Genomic DNA, 15,335 nt, shown 5'->3' with positions numbered 1-15,335 from the left:
TCACCACATTATTTTGTTGTTTCTCGATGACAATCAACAAAAATGTTTTATTATTTTGCAATTTTTTTTATAAAACATGCATGAAATCATAATCGTGTCGAAATTAGTGATTTTTTTTTAGCAACTACAAATAAATTAACATATTTAACTTTGTTATTTAAACAAACTAGTGTATCTCCCGCGCTATGCGCGGTGATTGTCATCTTAGATTTGCATAAATTGTTTATATATTTATATTTTCTTCTTCCACAAAAAATTGTCATAGAAAGAGATGATACAAATTTTAATAAAATTTGTTAGTGTATTGTGAATGAATAAATGATCATATTTAAAAAGAAGTGTAAATAATTATAATTAATTATATTGTGAGTAAAGAAAAAGATTCATCAAATCCATCACCTGATGCAAACTTTCCAAATTTATAATGAGACTAATTTTTGTCAACGTCCTTAAATAACAAAAATAGGCTATTTTTGTGGGCGTAGAGATATTAATTATAACGTAAAAAAAAATTAATTTTAATATCAAATTTATTATTTGTAAATTGATCAAATAGTTTAATATAATCAATGTAATTTATGCAAAAATATAATATTTGATTAAAAATAAGGTCTGCATTTTATATAATAAAGAAAGAAATAACAAATAAAACTAAAATAACATCTGAATTTTTGAAATAACATACATTAGTAAATATATATATATATATATATATATATATATATATTAAGTATGTTAGATATAAATAAATTTTAATGCATAAAATTATCTATATTTTAATGCATAAATTTTAATATTTTAAGTATTTTAAAAAACTAAAATATTATCATTAAGAAAAATAAATTTTAAGAAGCATAAAATTATCTACTTCATTTCATGCATGAATGGAAACTTTCTTTTGATACAGCATGCTAAAATGCGGTTCCAAATTTTAGGGAAAATATATCTATTCAAAATATAAATTATTTAATATGTTAAAGTATAATTATTATTATTATAATTTGTTCATCTTAAATTTTTTTTTTCCATATTATATATCAAATTAAAGATAATTTCATGACTTTTCCATCAAGATGTATAATTCATACTTTTATGTAAAATATAATTGAATGAAAATAGAAAAGATGTGATTTATCTATAAAATGAGATTAAAAAGGAAGAATACTAATTGTATGATTAAACATTTGGGCAGTTTTTTTTTCCAATTAAATTTCCGGCAGTTAGGACTTAGGAGTGGATGATGCAATTTTTCTCAATTCCAAAATTACCCTTCAAATTAAATTTATTGACATTTACTTTGCTTTTTATATATATAAAGATTATGTATACGTGGAGTGTAGGACCCCAAAATGCATTAGCAAGACATTTTCTTTTGTTATCACAACGTGCCACTAACTAATAGAACTTCCTTTCAAGCTGTAAATGAAAGCTCAAAAAGGCTTTAATCCCTTTTTCAATGATTTTAATAAAAAGGTATGAGCCAAAACTTTTAAAAAAATGGACGGCCATATGTTTTTCTATGTACGATCATCTGAGGAGTCGAGATTTCAATATAAATAAAAGTATCAAATTTCAATAATATTATACATATGACATTTGTAATATATTACAGGATGCATGTTAGAATTCAAATTTGGGCATACTCCAATTGAAAAAAAAAAGGTGTATATATTGATGAGTCAATTATTATATGAAATAAACAATTGAAGAGATCCAATCCCATGTCCGAGTACAGATAGGAAATCACATCATCTCCAAAATTAAGTCCACAATTTTGGATACAAGAAATAAAAAATCACCACACATAAAAAACTGATATAGGCTGAGAATAAGCCTCAGCTCAACTTCTCATTCAAGTTAGAGAACTAACCATTTGCCAAAGGTTCTGTAGTTGCCCAAAGTCCAGAGAGAGGGAGAGAGAGGATGTGGTCATCATCATGTGAAAGAGAGGATCAAACAAAAAGCTTAAGATAAATTGCTGTTTTTTTCTACCAAAACAAAGGAATTTGTCCATCACAAAATATGTATCTCTAGCATTCCTAACAAATATAACCTTCAATGTCATTACATCAACAATAACTTAAAGAAAACTCCAACAGAAAATTCTTTTCCATTAAACAGGAAAAGAACCAAATAGCAACATCTCTAGTAAAAGAACCCAAGAACCTTTCCTCCAACATTTTTCCTACGAGCCTCTTCGTGATCCATGATTCCAGCCGATGTTGTCAGCACGATATAACCAAACTGCAATCAACATCTCACATATTTTAGTGTATAACACATCATATTCTAGTATTCTACAGCTGATCAGTGTATTATAGACAATCCTAACAACTAGTTAGGATTCTATGGAAAACATTTTCAAACGAAGCTAACACAGATTCTGTGGAAAACATATTCAAATAAAACTAGTATGGATTCTATGGCAATCATATTCAAATGAAGCTAGTTAGGATTATATGGCAAATATACTCAAACGAAGCTAGTAGGAAGGATACTATGGCAATCATATTCAAACGGACAAATATAGGCTTTGAGATTATATTTCAACCTGTCTTGAGGGAAGAAGTCTTGCAGTCCATGGCTCAATTTCCTTGACGCCAACATCAAAACGAGGACTAATAACACCGCATTTGTTAAGTCTTCCGTTCAGTTCAACCACGATTTTGCCAGATCTGTGGTCATCGACAAACTCAAATTCCCCAATGTACCCTGTTAAGCCAATTCACATGAGAAACTACTTGTGGAAGAGACACTGAGACGAAAAAACTGGCATTTAAATACAGGAGGAACAAACCGTGCTTTTGCATAACCAGAAGAAACTTGACAATCACTTTCGACGAAGGCCTGATCATGACCTGCCTTTTCCCCCTCTTCTCAGCATTATACATGCTCTTCAAGGCATCATTCAAGACACTGACTCTCACCATCTTGCAGTGCAAGCTGATTGAAAACAGATTTATGTATCAAATACTAATATTTTATGCAACTCAGTAAGATTAACTCCATAAACTATCTACCTAGTTCAGTACTTAAAGGTGAATTTGATAAAGTGTGTTGAAAAACAAAAATGCAACATAAAAAGCAATATCATAATGTAGACTAAAACTTACAGCCTAAAGAATAATTAAAGGTACAACATGAATCAACATAAAAAGCAATATCACAGTAACGAGTTAATATGCTACCATTACCAATAAGCTAATGGAGTATAAGATTGGCGCAAAAAGATACAGTCTAAGAAAAGCAAACTTAAAACCAAATCATATAATGTAACACCAAAACAGATCTAAGGATTCAGACGAGAAAAGCGGGGAAAAAAAACAGGAAAAAGAAAAACCAAATCAAAATTCAGCTGCCAGCTGAACTACAGTTCTGAAATTCGACGTCCCCATCCTTAAAAATCGGAACTAAACACCGAAAATCGTTGTGATCGCACCCGCAAAACAGACAAAAAAAAGTACATAAAAAAGAATATTATTGTAAAAGACAGGAAGCAGAACTCCGATTGTTTCAGTTACTTTATCCCCAAATATGCAGGCAAAACTCCGATTGTTTCAATGCAAGATTAATGAAGTAAAGAAACAAAAAACGATGGCAGGAACGCTGTCAAACGAATCCGTCGTAGAAACTTGAACAATTTACCTGCAGACTAGGCGATGGCGGCGGCGTAAGGGAGCGGAGACGCGATACACTAGTTCAGTTTCGAAATTTTATTTTTCATAGCCAATAGTTGGGCCTTCAATATTAGAAACTAAAGTATTTTTTAACTAAATCGCAAATTAAGCCCATTACATGAAAAGCCCAAATAGTTTTTTTAGAATAAAAGCCCAATTAGTTAGAATTACTGAACCTATTTAATTTTTGGATTTAAATGATGTTGTAATATTGAGCCTGGTAATGCAATTTTTTAGAATGATGGGAATGAATAAATCAAAGAATTGATAAATGTGCTTGGATTCTGTTAAAAACATAAATAAATATGCACTTATTTGACAATTCAGGAGGTTTGATAAACAGTTAAATCTTATAACAAAATTTTAATTATAATGAGTAAAATATACAATTTTTCTAATTGAATATATGCATATTATTCCTAGAAAGATATTGTCACATTATACTTTTCTTTATTTCGGGGAAGAAAATTAATTATATTTACTAAAAATTCTAAAATCTGATTTTGAATTTCTCAACTTTCGAGAAAGAATAATTGTGACGAAACGAAAAAAGCCAGATCTAAGTTGGGAAAATTAAAAAATTTATTCTCTGTTGCACTTCGACTATTATTTGATGGTTCGAGAAATAGTGGACATTATATAATGCCAAGAATAAAATATATGTATTTGAATGTCGGTAGTTGTAATAAGCAAATTAATTATCCACGTTTATATTATCCATAAGTAAAGATAATTACTTATTATATGTATTTGAATGTCGGTTAATTATCCAAAGTAAAGATAATTATTATATTTGAGATGTATTTGGTAGGCCTTGGCAAGATAAAGCTAGTTAATTTTAAATAGGAGGGCCATTGCATAAGATAAAGATTATCAGTCGTAACAATTGTAATCTCATTGATTAAATTGTAAAATTATATTTATATCCTCTCCTTTGCCACGCGTGTCCAGTTCGTTTGCCTATTCTCATTATGTTATTTTCTTGTATTTGATGGAATTACCTTAATGAAGAAAGCACGTGGATAAAATTTGATTTCTGCTCATTTTAATTTGATTTCGATGGAATTTGTAGCAATGGCGCCGTGTATTTTGAAAAAACGAAGAGGGATAGTTGCCCTTCTGAATTTGAATACAATCGTGTGTGTGTGTGTGTGTTTTTTAATTTCAAAAAGGGTAAAGTTGAAAAATCCAAATTTTAAAAGAGTACCGTAGATCTAAGATACTTTTAAACTCACCAATTTGGAGAGTTTAATAATATAACATAAACTGAGATTTTACGGCGTACCAATGCTCAACCTCAGGCCCCAATATCAAATAATTTTTGCTACCAAACACGTGGTGGACGACAGATTAATAAACAAACCAGCCTTAACTAGCCTATCAAACACATGTCTTATAAAAAATACTAGCATTTGAACTCAATGCAATGCACTGAAACTTTTTTATATTTATATAAAATTGATATCAATTCAATTATTATATTTATAAATATAATAAAAAATTAATTCTAATTAAACATATTTGAATTTAATATTGAAAAAATATAAAAAAAAAATAAAGAATAATTCACAATAATAAAAATTGACATTATAAAATAATACTAAGTTAAAAATTTGACATGTAACTTGTATTTATTTTTTAAATATAAAAATAGATTGCATTGAATATAACAATTTGGAGATATAGTACTTTACTTTTAAAGGGGAACAAAATTTTTCTAGGCTTAAATAAGATGAAATTTTGGGATGAACTCCTACTAAATTCGATAATAAACTACTCCATCCGTCCCACTGTATGTGAGACTCTTTCTATTTTGGGCGTCCCACTGTAAGTGAGACTCTTTCCTTTTTGGTAATTTTTTTTCATTTAAACATCTTTTCACTTTTTCACCTACACACAAGATACACTTTTCTTAATTTTCGTGCCAAAAAAAAAGGTCTCACTTACAGTGGGACGGAGGGAGTAATTAAATTTGATACCAGTATTGGATTCAGTTTACCTGTAAAGTTGTAATCCTGTACCCTTGTATATATTTCAAGTCGGATAAAATTAACATCAATTGGAAATTAATTTAACGGAAAATGAAACAAATTCTATGATACAATTCAGTATTGAGTCTTGATGTGAGAAACATTTCACATCTTATGTATTTTAAGAGTGCTTAAAATATTAGTGTGAAAACAAAAATCACCACATTATTTTGTTGTTCCCCGATGACAACAAAAATGTTTTATTATTTTGCATTTTTTTCATAAAACATGTATGAAATCGTAATTGTGTCGAAATTAGTGATTTTTTTAGCAATTAACCCTACAGATAAATTAATATATTTAACTTAATTTGTTCACTAATTAAGTTATGTATATACGTGGGGTGTAGGACCCCAAAATGCATTAACAAGACCTTAATTTTCTTTTGTTATCAGAACGTGCCACTAACTAATAGAACTCCCTTTCAAGCTGTAAATGAAAGCTCAAAAGGTTTTGTTCCTTTTTTCAATGATTTTAATAAAAAAGCATGAGCCAAAATTTTGGAAAATTGGATGGACATTTGTTTTTCTATATACAATCATCCGAGGAGTCAAGATTTCAATATAAATAACAGTATCAAATATCAATAATGTTATAAAGTGTTAATTGTCTATAAATACACCAATTATATTCAAATTTTGATTGTTAATTAAATCTATATTTTTGTCAAAAAAAAAATACATATATATATTTTTTAAATTTGATTTGAGCCCAAAGTTTGTTAGCTAATAACTTGACTGTTTAGAGTCTGATGGACAATCTAAAAGCACTGTTCGAAAGCTCTTGATGTTATCTTTATAATGTTACTTATATTGTTGGGTTTTGATCATCGAAAGTGATCGAAAATGACATAGAAGTTGATGTCATGAAACTCTATATTTTTTCCTTTTTCTGACCACTTTCGGTGAACAAAACCCAAAAATATTATTATTAAAAAGATAACGTTAAGAACTTTTCAACGGTACCTTGAGATTGTCCACCAAATTCCAAACAATTAAGTTATTGGCTAGCAAACTTTTGAAACTCAAGTCAAATTTTGAATAATTAAAAATTCTTGTATTTTTTGACAAAAAAATAAATCTGACTAAAAAAACTAAAATTTGTGTGCAATTGATGTATCTATAGGCAATTAAATCTATTATATATATGACATTTATAATATGTTGCACGATATACGTTAAAATTCAAATATGGGCATACTCCGATTGATATCACAAATGCTTTCGATATTACAAATGGTGTACGTATTGATAAGTCAATTATATGAAATAAACAATTGAAGAGATCCAATCCCATGTTTGAGTACAGATAGGTAGAGCATTACATCATATCATCTCCAAAAATAAGTCCACAATTCTGGATACAAGAAATCAAAAATCACCAAACACACACACACACACACAAAAAACTGATAAAGGCTGAGAAGAAGCCTCAGCCCAGCTTCTCATTCAAGTTAGAGAACTAACCATTTGCCAAAGGTTGTGTAGTTGCCCAAAGTCCAGAGAGAGAAACAAAGGGAGTTAGAGATCTAGAGAGAGGATGTGGTCATCATCCTCTCTCAAACCTTCTACTCAACTGCATTTGCTGCCTCCATTTTTGGGAAAGCATTGAGATTGAAGAAAGAATGGATCAAGAGAAAGAGTAATGGAGGTTTCATTTGGTGCAATGAAAAAAATGTGTTTAGCTTGAAAGGCAGTGGTGGAATAAGTTGGTGCTTTGGTGGGAAGGGGATCTTCTCAGCATATGCCTTCAACCATTAACTTTATTCCATTTTTTTCTACTTCCCTTTTGGTTTTTATATTCTTATTTTTTGTTTGATTAATGTTCTCTTATTTTGGAGGTTTGCATCTAGTCCACTGGAAATAAGTCAAATTGAGCTCCAGAGATAAGACATGTTCCAGAGAATCATAAATAAATCTGAGAAAAATAATTAAGTTAATTAGACCAATGATTTTTTTTAGATAATAATTTGACCAGTGAATTAAATCAACGTCAAACAGTGCACTAAAAAATAATACTAGTAGTAATTATGTACCTGAGACTCGTCCGCTCCTGCATATCTTTATTTCTTTTGTCAATAGACAATAGTTTGCTTTTCCGATAGTGTTTTATGATGTGATCTAAAATTCGCTGTCTCAAGTCAATGCAATTGTTTGCACAATTCATCTGATAATGCTTGAATATTTTGTTGGAATTTAGGTAGAGAATGTTGAAATTAATATATATTTTTGATCGATCTCTGATGGTGATGTAACTTTTCATTGAGCGTGTTGGAAAAGGCAGGTGATGAAGAAAGTGATTGTCAAGTTTCTTTGGCTTCCCTATACACATAATACATAGTATTTTCGTTTTGAATCGGGTTGGGGATATATACATTGGTGAATTTGATGAGCATAGAATGAAAGAGTTAACTTGATGCTGGTGTCAAGTAAATCCACTGTCCCCATCAAGACAGGTAGAAATATATAAGACTATTAATTTGATCTGTTTCAAATTGTGGGGGTTGTTTATTTGATGGCGTTTGGAAATAGGATTTGGTAGTGATATTGATTGCAGTTTGGTTACAACGTCTGGTGGAATCATGGATCATCAAGAGGCTACTACCAAAAATATTTCTCGTTTACTGGAAGAGGATCCTTTTGTTTCTAATGTTTGAGTTAATTGGAAAAAACATGCTTCAAACTTTGGTGCACGATCTAATGAAATAGTTGCACAATTTTGTTATGAAAAAAATTCTTGGTTTTGACCTGGAAAACTCCTAAATTGGTCTAGCTCTACTTTGTTTTGCCTTATTTTTCACTCTCACTACCCAAAACCAAAATTTATTTCACCATATTATTACAAAAATATTGAAAAATTGTTTACAAATTAGATTGACGTCTAAATACACAAATTTTAGGTTTATTTTGATTTTTATACGAATTTTTAAAACTTGTCAAAAAATACATAAATTTTATGACTTTAACAATTTTACCATTATTTCAAATTAATGAACAACGTCGTACAAGATCGACTAATAAAATATCGTCCTTGTTTCACGACACTAGGTGAAATAAACTAGATTTTTCAAGTTAAATATTGATATTTCTAGTTATAGCAGTGTATGGTATATTTAAATTAAAAAAGAATGATGCAATTAATCATTGATACACACTACAATAATAATAGTTTTCATATTAAAAGTGATTTTTTTAGAGGATATAAAAAGTGATTTTGAGCGAGAATTTTTTTTATATTATTCATTATCAATTTTCTTACTCTATTATACACAAATCAAGACTCGAATAGTATCGCATCACTAAATTTGTAACTACCAAATTAAATAAAATCTTACCAGTCTAACCAGATCATTATTTGGAATGAAAGTCATGTCTAACGTTAGGGAAGTTGGAATGATTATTTAACTAATAATAATAATAATAATAATAATAATAATAATAATGAAGACTCCGATTGGATGATGACCATTTCTGACTGCTGTACCTATATCAGTGTGTAGATGAATTCTCCAATTTCCGTTATTCCGACTTGGACACCAGGCTCTAGCTGTGGTACATCATCCAAGCATAGTATTGATCTTGTTATTTTTATTTTTGAAACACGTTCTCTCCATCATCATCATCATCATTACGGGATTTACAAAAATAATATATATTAGACGATTTCAAACACTTTCTTTTTAAAATAACACATACGGCCCATGAGGCCTAGCTCAAGTGGCAAAGCTGAGGCACTCAAAAACTCTTCTTCAATTCCGCCTGCTACGGGTAGTTTTTCCACTTTTGTGTGGGTAGTGTTCCGCCTGCGTGCTGTTATTTTCCCTTGTGTAGTGTAGAGGTCCTGCATGCATGGGAGTTGCTGATTTGTTTATATATTAGATTAGATGTCTCTTATAATCCAAAAAAAAAATTACACACGCGCGCACACACATACACATATATATATATTTGAAAATTTAAACATTTCATTATTAATATTACCCAAAAATCTGATACGGCCCCTCACTACACTTTATTTTTTATTTTTATTTTTGTAATTTTCAACTATTGCTATACTTACATTAATAGGAAGTATAGTTTTCTACATAAAGCTATATATGTACACTTGCCATTTTCTCAAAAATAGTAACCGACAAATAGCAAGATGATTTTCGACCGGCGTCTCCAACGTCAATTACCTGAAAATATTAAATATGAGATAAACATATATTTAATATGAAATATCATAAAATAATTATTCAAAATAATAAAATGATAACACATACAATGATAACATTCATAACAATTATTCGCATAGTAACATACCAAGACTCTAATGTCCTGAATCCATTATGTGGCCCTGATGATTATGATTGCAACTTTAACTTTAACATTTAAATTACATTGTGGTATACCAAAGATTGTGATGTTTTGGACCCATTATACGTAGCCCTAATGATACATAATTCATTACCCATATGGTTAATGCATAATATTAAAATTAATAACAATTAACCATAACATTAGAGTTGAGTAATTTTAATAAAAATAAAAATAAAATTCATGTATAGAAATAAAATTTATTGAAAACTTAGTACTCCCTTCGTCCGCTAAGAGTATGTCACAATTGTCATTTTGGGCGTTCGCAAAGAGTATGTTACTTTTATTTTTAGGAAACGGTCTCACATCTTTTTCTTATCATTCATCCTTACAAATACCCCTTATTTACAAAAAAAATTCACATCTTATTCAATTTCAACCACTCATTTCATACAATGGTGGGACCCTTTATCCACTACATAAAAATCACAAACCATTTTAGCAAATTATGTGCCCAACCAAAATGACATACTCTTGGCGGACGTAGAGAGTTATATAGTATTCCCTCCGTCCGCCAAGATTATGTAAAAATTACTATATCGGACATCCGTCAAGATTATGTCACTCTTCTTTTAAGGTAATGGTCCCACCATCCTCTTTAATATTTTATCCTTACTAACACTCTTTATTTACAAAAAATTCACCTTAAATTCAATCTCAATCACACATCTCAGTGGGACCTTTTCTTCACTATATCAAAATCATCATCAATTTTATTAAGTCTTGTGGCGAAGCAATTTTACATAATCTTGGCGGACGGAGGGATTATAATTAACAAAAAAAAAAATAAATGAATAATACTAAAAAGCAATGAAACCAATAAAAACCAAACGCGTAGTGCTGTCAATTACCAGAGCCGTGCGCTCGCAGGCAGCCGATTGGTTTTGGTGTTTGTAATTTGGAAAATGTAAAAGCGTTTGTATTATAATACTATAATCTGGTACAGATATTATTAGATTACTCTCTAAGTGCACTCCAAACAAGATGCGCATATTAGCAACCATCGGACGGCGAACCTGTCAACTACTGTCTGTCTCCCAACTGGTTCTCTCTCTCTCTCTCTCTCTCTAGAATTATTAATCGCAAAAGCTGCCTGTCTCTACAATATTGACCTATCGTATTGATTTTGATTTGTATACAATATACGTATTTCCAAGTATTCATCTCCCTCCCTCCCCCTCTCTCTCTCTCTCGTTCGCTCTCTCTCTCTGTCTCTGTGTTTGTGTGATGATCTAATTTGATGCAGATCTGCGAGTAATTTGTGATCGGAACCTACTTGAGACCTGAGACTGAGCAGAGAGAAGCTGATTTTGGGGTATTCGTGAGGTTTGCAATCGATTAGTCAATGGCCGCACCACCGGCGAGGGCGAGGGCGGATTATGATTACCTCATCAAGCTTCTCCTCATCGGCGACAGCGGTGAGTCTCGTTTCTATAGCCTGTGTTTCTTTTTTGTCCGCCTCAACATTCCGCGTTTGGAGTTTTTGATGTTTTCAGTACTAGTGCGTTGATTCAAATGTTTGTTTTGGAAAATTCGTCTTCTTTTGCTGCGGATCTGGAGGTGGATGATGGTATTGTTTGAAATGAATTTTATTATGTGGCTGGCCTCTTGATTTATGAGTTGTCGCGGAAAATATATCGGGAAATAGCTTGAAAGATTTTTTCATTTTATAATAAAAGTGCTGAAGTGGTGTTATCCTGGGTTATTTGTTTGTGTGCTGAGGCCTTAAAAGTTTGAATAATTGTTAGTTACAACATTCATGAGTTCAACACCGTCTCCTGATGCTGGTGGCCTTCATACTGTTTTTGGTGTTAGCATATTGATTTAGATGGAATTCATTGAAGGTGCTTTTGTGGGGACATTGTTTCGTTTTTGCATTCTCGCCTAACTGCTTTAAACAGAGTGTTACAGAAAAGCTTTGTTCTGACTAACTAATGTTGAGATAAATTGCTGGATGAAACTTCAAATTTTCGTTCTTGGAATTTTCTCTGAGAAGTAAACCACTTTAGTTTGGGGCACTATGATTTATTCACCCAATCTCTATGCGTGTGAGTAGAGATCAGATAACATGAATGAAGTGCTTAATGGTTGTACACTGCTTCCTTCGGATTTAACTGAAGTCCTTGAATGTTATTGAAGATAGGTAGTATATTCGTTCTTTAAGGTAAAACCATGATGCAATGTTCCATATGTAGGTCTGTTGCCACTGCTTGGAACAAGTGTGGAATTTTGATCATATTCTTTTAAGCAGTTAGTATCAGACAGTTGCATGCTCTGTTATTTTCAATTATCCTTAAATATGTAAATTATTTTACTTATGTTTCCTCTAGGAATGTGTTGTTAGGGCCTTCCAGTGCCTTAGGTTCTCTGCCTTTTTTGCTTATCCTTAACTGCTAAATTGAACTTGTAACTTCAGTTTTCTTTTGTTTCAGAACTAAATCACATTTTCCGTGTTTTTTGCTCTGAAACACAAAAATGTAACTGAAGCATATTATAATGTTACTGATGAAGTGACAAAACATGTCTAGAAATTTTTCTATTTTTCATCTTACCCTTGTGCTTCCTGACCTGCAGGTGTGGGTAAGAGTTGTCTTCTTTTGCGATTCTCTGATGGTTCCTTCACAACTAGCTTCATCACCACCATTGGGTAAGATTTTTATTGTGAAACGTAACTATGGATAAATGAATTGTCCTCTTGACTTAATGTGCGGCCGTTTTTGTAGAATTGATTTTAAGATAAGAACCGTTGAGCTTGATGGAAAGCGGATCAAGCTTCAAATTTGGGACACAGCTGGACAAGAGCGATTCCGCACTATCACCACAGGTGCAATTGGATTTTCTTAACCCAAAACTAGCTCACTTCTTTTTGTTCTACTCGAAGAACAGTTAATTTATTGATATATTTCCTTATAACCTTGGGGGCTTGTGCTGGTATGGTTTTTGAGGTGATATTGTATTACAAGATATTGAGAAGGCTGTGAAAAATGATCAGCCTCCTTATCTAAATTATCTGTCAATTTTATGTTTTCTTTTATATGTGCCAACAATCTACTTACTCAATTTTCTTGATACTAGCAGAAAGAACGTACATTGTACGTGTAATTAATGTTATTTTATTTGATAATATATTTTAAAAAATCTATTAACTCATTACTTTAAATAATTTATTGGATGAGTATATTTATTTATAAGCCTTATCAATAGCTATAGATATATATCACATAGATTTAGTGTAATATCTAATGAATTAATATATATTCTTATAAGTATATAATATGTAAAATAATTTTAAATTAAAATATATAATATATAATAGGGGTAAAATAGGCAATCCATAAGTTGTGTCATAGGCTGCCTCAGGCTCTTTTTCTATTAGTATAGATTAAGATATGAAAGACAAGTTGAGCTACCAGTTGTACTTCTGTTTGCTTCCATTCTTCTTTAAGATGAACCAGGAGGACTTAATTCTGTCTGCTTTGCATAATGTAAGAGAGTTCGGGTTGGGGTAATATAAAGAATCAAAAGAAGACATGTATTCTTGTATGGGGATTTCTCAATCCATAATTGTATACTCATCTGGTTATCAATCGCATATGTATTTGCATATTTACAGTCATCTTGCTCGGATATTCAGTTTTTGTGTTTTTGTGCCCTCAGCTTATTATCGTGGTGCCATGGGAATATTGCTGGTTTATGATGTTACAGATGAATCGTCTTTTAACAGTAAGGTTTCGTTCTTTCCATCATTCCTTTTTTTCTTAATCTCTGTATTACTGTTAAAAATTGCTCTTATCTTACAGATATTAGGAACTGGATTAGAAACATTGAACAGCACGCTTCTGACAATGTCAACAAGATATTGGTAGGAAACAAAGCTGACATGGATGAAAGCAAAAGGGTAATTCTCCTTCATGCAATTTCATCTTTTTGTGTTACAACTAGATCATTCCGATTAGGAGTACTGGGAAAAAGAAAAAAGTGTGGTTTAGATTGCCTTTCCCTTACTGGTGCATTCACTTTTCCAATCTTACAGAGTTAGTAGTTACTCAAGGCCTACAAGTTTAAACTGTTCTGGCTTACAAGTTAATAGGAAAGGGACTTGACTCTAGAAATTGAACTTAAAATCATCCTTCCATTAGTAAAAGACTGGTTTGTTTTCTAGTGACTGTAGATAATATATATATTAATATATATACTGAGTATATTTTTTAGTAATTGACTTTTTGCTGTGCAAATGAATTAGGCTGTTCCAACCTCCAAGGGCCAAGCACTCGCTGATGAGTATGGCATCAAATTCTTCGAAACTGTGAGTACTTATCTATTTCCTATAAGGAGAGAGGAACAAACTTCACATTTATCTGAGGAAATACTATTTGCTGCAGAGTGCAAAAACAAATCTTAATGTGGAAGAAGTTTTCTTCTCAATAGCCAGGGATATAAAGCAAAGGCTTTCCGATACAGACACGAAAGCAGAGGTTAGCACATCTCCCAGTCTGTATCCTTTCGTTGTTGACCCGAGTATGTCGTGTTTTTCACCTAACCTTGTCTTGATTGCAGCCGACTACCATCAAAATCAATCAACCTGACGGATCTGCTGGAGGCGGGCAACTTGCATCGAAGTCGGCATGCTGTGGTTCTTGAACGAACAGAAGACGTCAAGAGCAATGACACTTAAAAGTCAGTGTCACGCCGTGAGAAGAAGAACGAAAAAGGGGGAGAAAAAGAAAAGACTATTGTGGTGAATATTTGTGGAATTTTCGCTTCTGGAAATGGGTCTAGTGTGGTAATGATATAGGTTCTTGTTGATTTGAGACACAGGAATTTGCGTCTTCCTATCGCTATTAAGTTTAACGCACGTATTCTACTTTCAAATCTCCACGCAGATTCAATATTTTAATGTGCGATGTGCAAACTTCAGTTCTGAAACTACTTGTTCAAAAAGTGCTATTTGTGACTTGTCAGGGAAATCGTCGTTTGATTTATGTACATTCATTCACTTATTTGCATCTCCTTAGTAATGGACAATTACATCCACAACCATTTTACTTCAGGAAAACAAAAAGTATATTGTTAAGAGGATTCGTTCAAAAAGTGAAATTTTTTCTTGTAAAATTAAAGGAATTGGTTAGTTCCATGGTAATGGGGAAGGATGAATATGCAGAAAGCTCACTCCATTTTTTGCACCCATTTTGGTGCTCTCTTTGACAGGAATGTTAAAATATTCTTAACTTTGCATTTTGGAGAACATTATTTTCGGTATAAATGGTTGG

At 31.6% G+C, this 15,335-nt stretch overlaps 2 protein-coding genes across 6 annotated transcripts; one reads left to right on the top strand and one right to left on the bottom strand.

The window, feature by feature from the left end:
- Positions 1–1,968: 1,968 nt before the first annotated feature.
- On the bottom strand, positions 1,969–7,376 carry LOC130991927 (40S ribosomal protein S15a). 3 transcript variants are annotated; one of them, XM_057916383.1, is made up of 4 exons: positions 7,174–7,376; positions 2,798–2,943; positions 2,552–2,712; positions 1,969–2,244 (listed from the first exon to the last, which is right to left on the bottom strand). In XM_057916383.1, exons 2-4 carry the CDS (start codon positions 2,928–2,930, stop codon positions 2,146–2,148), a joined length of 393 nt encoding a protein of 130 aa, XP_057772366.1. In that variant the 5' UTR covers positions 2,931–2,943; positions 7,174–7,376; the 3' UTR covers positions 1,969–2,145. The 3 variants fall into 3 exon arrangements, with proteins under 3 accessions (XP_057772366.1, XP_057772365.1, XP_057772367.1); XM_057916382.1 differs by lacking the exon at positions 7,174–7,376 and adding an exon at positions 3,646–3,792; XM_057916384.1 differs by lacking the exon at positions 7,174–7,376 and adding an exon at positions 3,522–3,650.
- A 3,546-nt stretch (positions 7,377–10,922) lies between these two features.
- On the top strand, positions 10,923–15,032 carry LOC130991895 (ras-related protein RABE1c). 3 transcript variants are annotated; one of them, XM_057916346.1, is made up of 9 exons: positions 10,923–11,093; positions 11,312–11,483; positions 12,640–12,712; positions 12,789–12,889; positions 13,723–13,788; positions 13,866–13,963; positions 14,309–14,371; positions 14,448–14,540; positions 14,623–15,032. In XM_057916346.1, exons 2-9 carry the CDS (start codon positions 11,411–11,413, stop codon positions 14,704–14,706), a joined length of 651 nt encoding a protein of 216 aa, XP_057772329.1. In that variant the 5' UTR covers positions 10,923–11,093; positions 11,312–11,410; the 3' UTR covers positions 14,707–15,032. The 3 variants fall into 3 exon arrangements, with proteins under 3 accessions (XP_057772329.1, XP_057772328.1, XP_057772327.1); XM_057916345.1 differs by having other exon boundaries at positions 10,933–11,109; XM_057916344.1 differs by having other exon boundaries at positions 11,052–11,221.
- The last annotated feature ends 303 nt before the right edge of the window (positions 15,033–15,335 follow it).

Source organism: Salvia miltiorrhiza, chromosome 7 (assembly GCF_028751815.1).
Source record: "Salvia miltiorrhiza cultivar Shanhuang (shh) chromosome 7, IMPLAD_Smil_shh, whole genome shotgun sequence".
Taxonomy (NCBI): Eukaryota; Viridiplantae; Streptophyta; class Magnoliopsida; order Lamiales; family Lamiaceae; genus Salvia; species Salvia miltiorrhiza.
Note: the sequence above shows the minus strand (reverse complement) of the source record. Positions and strands in the feature narration are given on the sequence as shown.